Source organism: Dermacentor andersoni, chromosome 2, assembly GCF_023375885.2.
Source record: "Dermacentor andersoni chromosome 2, qqDerAnde1_hic_scaffold, whole genome shotgun sequence".
Classification (NCBI taxonomy): Eukaryota; Metazoa; Arthropoda; class Arachnida; order Ixodida; family Ixodidae; genus Dermacentor; species Dermacentor andersoni.
In genome coordinates this window covers 157,575,881-157,581,550 of record NC_092815.1, presented here as the reverse complement: position 1 = coordinate 157,581,550, position 5,670 = coordinate 157,575,881, and the positions used below count along the sequence as shown (strand labels likewise).

The following is a 5,670-nucleotide window of genomic DNA, read 5'->3' as shown; positions in this document are numbered from 1 at the left end:
CAGGAACGTGAGTAGGCCGGATGGTCTCCACTGCAGTTCACACAGTGAGGTGTGCCACTGCAGTTGTCGGAGGGGTGGCCCTGGACTCCACACTTTGCACAAGTTAATTGACCACGGCAGCTCTGCGAGCCATGGCCAAACCTCTGACATTTGAAACACCTTCTAGGGTTGGGAATATATGGTCGAACATTTAATCTGATGTATCCTGTTTCGGTGGTTTCTGGCAGTACGCTGGATGCAAATGTTAGGATGAGGTGCTTAGTGGGGATTTCCTTGTTGTCTTGTCTAATTATAATACGTTTTACATCAGTGACATTTTGTTCTTTCCATCCTTCCAGGAGCTCAACTTCTGTCAAGTCTAGGAGGTCTGCCTCTGACACGACCCCCCGTGAGCTATTCATTGTTCGGTGTTGTGTAACAGAAATTGGTATGTTACCAAATGTTACAAGACTGCCAAGCTTCTCGTACTGATGTTTCTGAGGGATCTCTAGGAGAAGGTCCCCGCTAGCCATTTTCGTTACTTTATAACCTGACCCTATGGATTCGGTTAAAGATTTTGCAACTATGAAAGGGGAAATGAATCTGGCCTGTTTTTCGGAGTTCTCGCTGTGCACAACATGGTATTTCGGATATGTCTCTCTTGTTCTGTTTAAGGATATGGTTAGGGCATCGGTGCGTCCCCTCTTTTGAGGGTGACGATCAAGAAGGCGGGGAAATGCGGGTGTTCCCATAGTATTTCAGTTTCTTTTCGGCAGCAATGGCGGCCACCCACCACGGAGCCCAACATGGGGACGCTGCAGGACTTAACGCGTAAGGCTGCACGCGCCAACCGTACATTGCCACTATAACCTAACATATTATACCTAAGGGAGGGCACATACACAAGGTTAACCCTTGCCGCCGTGCAGAAAGGAAGTAAAAAGAAGAGAGAAGGAGACAGGAAAGGTCAAAAAGTGAGAGATAAAGGCGAAGGTTCGAGGAGAGAGAGACAGGAAGAGGCGACTGCCGATTTCCCCCGGGTGGGTCAGTCCGGGGGTGCCGTCTACGTGAAGCAGAGGCCAAAGAGGTGTCTTGCCTCCGCCGGGGGGCCTTAAAGGTCCGAACACCCGGCATCGGCTCAACCTCCAGGATCCCCTTTTCCCCGGACACGGCTAAGCCGCGCACGGCTACACGCGGGAGGGTCCAACCCTCGTGTGCTCGGGTACGTGGTGTCGCAACCCACCAAACGCCTGCTAACGCAGACGCCCCTGCGGGGGGGAACGCCGTATAGCGGTGTAATTTTTTTGTAGTATAAATGCAATTATTTTGAAGTAAGAGCTGCAACATAGCCCACAGTAGCTTTCTCATTGTTTTAAAGTGCAGGTACCTCGTTCATTTCGGCTGATCCATGGCACGCGCCACACGCCCTTGCTCGTGCATATTAGCTTGCACGCACGCGGTCACAATAGAAGAAGAAGCAAGCTTCAAGGATGGCCGCACGCCACGACCGACGGGCCACGACTCCGCTATCTGTGCCCGGCGAATTAGCCCTGGCGAAGCCAGCGCCGAAACGGTTAGGGAATCAGGTGCCGTATGGGTACGGCGCCTACCAAGTGCTACACATATTCGGCACAGTCATCGCACTCTACAACTACGGGCTGCACTACGAGAGCTTCAGGCTAACAGCTGGCGTAATGGATCACTGGTGCGGGCGGCCAGATTCCATGAAGAACCTCAGCGTGGACGAGTGGAAACAGCTGGCCATACCGGTGGACGAGAAAGGCGAGCACAGCCACTGCACAATGCGCGAGCCCCCGGACGGTGGCCATGCGGCTCGCATCGTGCCTTGCGCATCGTGGGAGTTCGACCTCGGCCAGTACGGGAACAACATCGTCAGCCACTGGAACCTAGTGTGCGACAGGCGCTGGCTCATCGACGTCGCGAGGCTCGTGTACGCGGCTGCCAGCATGGCCACGCTGCCCGCAGTCGGAGCGCTCGCGGACAGCGTCGGTCGCAAGGCGGTACTCTTCTTGACCGTACCCGTAGTCCTCATATCGGGCACCGCTAGTGCAGTGCCGAATGACTTCCAGTTCTTCGTGGGTGTGCGTGCCGTCGTGTCAGCCTCCACGAGTGCCCTCGTGGTACCTGTGTACGGGCTGATTTATGAAGTGTCGCCGATTGAAAAATATGCTGATTGCATAATCCTGATCGCGCTATCTGCGTTGATGCTATCACCGATCACGCTGTTTACCGCTCAACTCTTGAAGGCCGGATGGGCGACGCTGCAGCTGATACTGATGGTTCCAACGTGCCTTCTCCTGCTACTTTATTACACCGTCGATGAGTCACCCAGCTGGCTTTTGGAGACAGGCAACGTCAAAGAAGCTGAGCGCATCGCTTTGCGTGCGGCAAGTATAAACAAGGTCTCCCCAGAGCACTGCCGAGATCTCATGGCAGCTCAGGCAGCGGCGATTAAGGCTCGTAGAGGGGAGGCTGGAAATAGCAGCGGTATCTGCAGCCCACGGTTCAGAGCTTGCACCATTACCATGTGTTATATGTGGACTGCGATAAGCTACGCCTTCGACGCCTTCGTCATTAATGACGGTGTTCCCGTCGGAGAAATCACAACTACGCTGAGTTTCATCGTGTCCTTCATTGTGCTCGTGGTCTCGGCGCCGTTCATTGCTACCTTCGGGTTCAGGAACACCGTGAGCACCTCCGCACTTGTCTTTGCCGTAACACTGACCATCCTGGCCACTGACCTACGGGAGCAGATTGCGATGCGTGATTTGCTCGTAATTATAATGCGCGCAACTGGAACCATCTGCTTTACGTTCTATCTCATCATATGCGTCATCGCGTACCCGGTCATGACCCGCTGCCTTAGTGTCTCCGTGGGTCTCGCCTTCAGCCGATTGGGTGATACCTTGGCCCAGATGAGTCCAGCGCTGCTTGGTGGCCGCCGTACAACGTTGCAGCTTGCCATTGCTGCCGCCTTCATGTCACTTTTCGTGGTGGGCGCCGAACTTGTGCCCTGTCACATTGACATTAGGCAGCAATACCAATTAGCGCCCAGCAAGAGCCCCGGCCTCGTGACAAGCGAGGATAGGAAGCGCGCCATGCAAGAGACACTGGTGCGTATGCCAAGGGAGCCCGTCAAGCGCCGGGGCACCCCCATCACGAAGGACAGAGCAACATCAAGCGACTTACCAATACGAACAACTCCCGAAAAGACATACTAGTCTTTCGGCGCGCACATGAGATACACCACGGCATCGTTGCTGTGGCGTCTAGGAGTTCAGAATTTAGCCACAGTTTGTCACACATTCGCGTTACTAGACGTTCAAATAGAGTATTTCTTGTATATTAGCTTTGTAGAACTTTGTCTTGTTACGTAGCTGCAACTGTTTGAACTTGCAGAGACGGCCGGGTCACTTGAAGTGTCTGTTTGAATGTTCCAGCTCATTCCAGTTTTCTACGTTATACCTCGGCCTGCCTCGCGTTCGCGATGACGGTATTTCATTGATACTGTCAGAAACTTTTTTCTCCTACAATTTTTTTTTCTTCTTAGACCTATATGTCCACGTAAACGAAGCGCCAGGATTTCGCGCGGTGCTGCCACTCGGTCTGTATTCGGAGAATAGAGTCCAATGGCAAATTGAACAAGACGCTTCGTGTGGTACGACTTTGTGACACCTCTGTACGTGCACTCGTGAACAGTGTTGCAGATTGGAAGAGTATGCGTAACCTTACTCAAAAATATTTATGACGTATTTATAACACGTAAAATATACATGACTGTCTTGCAACTGTAAGCGTGATTACCCATAAATTGTTCTTAGAGCGCCGCTTTCTTTTCAAGCCCTCTCAGCATTTCTTGGCCGTTATAGGTGCTTCTGCTGCTGCAGTCCGGAAGTACTAAAAGATAAAATTCTTGGGTATTACGTGCCACCATAATATTTTTGGCCACCTCGGGTTCTTGTTGCGGCTCAAGGTGGCGTTTGGACCAGGAATACACCAAGCCCAGCGACGAATACGTCCATCAGCAGGCATGAAGGAAAAAGGGTTTATTTTACATCATTTACGCTGGCTCCATATACGGGAGCCCATACGCGAGCATAGTAAGCGTCCGAGTTAACATCAGAATACATCAGCACCTCTCACTGTACCAAAGGTCTCCGTTTTAATACCTTCGTCTTCCCTAGGTGACAGGGCTAGGGAATGCGATGACTGCTTTGCGGCCAACCACAATCGTCGAATTGGTAGCAATATCCCGCCCATGATGTCGCACCATTCCGCCGAGCTCCGCCTCCGATGTTGAACCTTCGCCCCCGCATATTTAGCAACATCGCAATCCGAGAGCAAAGCTGTTCCCGCGGTAACATTCGATGTTGGTCCTTTTCACCAATTAGTTCAGGTTTTCAGGTTCAGATGGAGGGATCGTCTGTTGACCTGTCAACAGGCGGCGTCAACGCTGCGTGGATTTCTCAATAGGCGCTGATGAATGCGTGGGTTTGCTTCGTGGTAAACGTTGAATTAATGCCCATGGCCATGATGAGACGTAACACTGTACAACGTGCAATGCACGATACACGAGCGTTTTTTTTTTTTTTTTTGCTTATCATTCACATCGAAAAATGGTCGCCGTGGCCAGGAGTCTCGTTCAATATATTTGTGTGTATATAAGGAAGAGTGGGACGGACTCCAGCGAAGTCCCGTCTTTGAGGACGAAATCCTGGCCATCCAGCGCACCCGCGATCGGGCCGGCAGACTAGATCTTGCAGTTCCGTCGTGGGATTAGCCGGGTGCGCGTTTTATCGCGCTTTGCTGGACCGAATAAAAGTTTATTCACTGACTCACTATATATATATATATATATATATATATATATATATATATATATATATATATATATATATATATATATATATATATATATATATATACAAAACCTTTAATGCTTAAAGGGACACTAAAGGTTACTATTAAGTCAACGTGGACTGTTGAAATACCATCACAGAAACCTCGAAACGCTTGTTTCGTGCCAAGGAGAGACTTATTTTAAGAGAAAATGCGTTCTGAAGCGTCCGCGTACCTCTAGCGCAGTTCAAATCGCCCGCCCTCCGATCGAGGAGTACTGACATCATGGTCTCATAGTGACGTTGCGCCATCGGTGAGTAGAACAGCGTCCGCAGACGGCGCTACGGCTTTTCTGCGCAAAACGCAAACGCGCGGCCAGAAACAGAGCCAAGACAGAGCCGACAGCAGAGCGAAAGCGGGAGTATGGTGGCTAGCGGAAAGAGAAACGAATTACGTCCCACGGCACACGGAGAGTCCGTTTTCGTTAAACTATAGGCTGCGGCGAGCTCGCAGCGTGGTCGGCGTGGTCTGTGAGAAGTGACGAGCCTTTTCGCACTCGCAACAGGGCATAAAAGAGTGCGAATCGACGCAAAATTCGGCCTAGAAACGTGCTTCGCCACAGCCAGGGCTCAATACGACCCAAGCTGGCACGAACCAGATGTCGTTTCCCGCACTGCCACCAGACGCCGCTACTATACCTCAAGCTCCAGCGCAAGACGCCCAGAAGCTGGTACTTTATTCTTTGACGCAAACTTCGACGCTCGTCGCAATGGACCCTGACACCGACAGATTGGCTCGCGATGGTGGGCTCAACTTCAGCGATTTGAGCAC

General features: G+C 51.4%; 1 protein-coding gene across 1 annotated transcript; it reads left to right on the top strand.

The window, feature by feature from the left end:
- The first annotated feature begins 1,469 nt into the window (after positions 1-1,469).
- Positions 1,470-3,221, top strand: LOC126540921 (solute carrier family 22 member 6-like). The gene has a single exon (XM_050187739.1). The coding sequence runs from the start codon at positions 1,470-1,472 to the stop codon at positions 3,219-3,221; it is 1,752 nt and encodes a 583-aa protein (XP_050043696.1).
- Positions 3,222-5,670: the final 2,449 nt, after the last annotated feature.

Excerpts from the sequence above, each read along its gene's own strand:
- LOC126540921 (XM_050187739.1), top strand. The coding sequence starts at position 1,470 with ATGGCCGCACGCCACGACCGACGGGCCACGACTCCGCTATCTGTGCCC.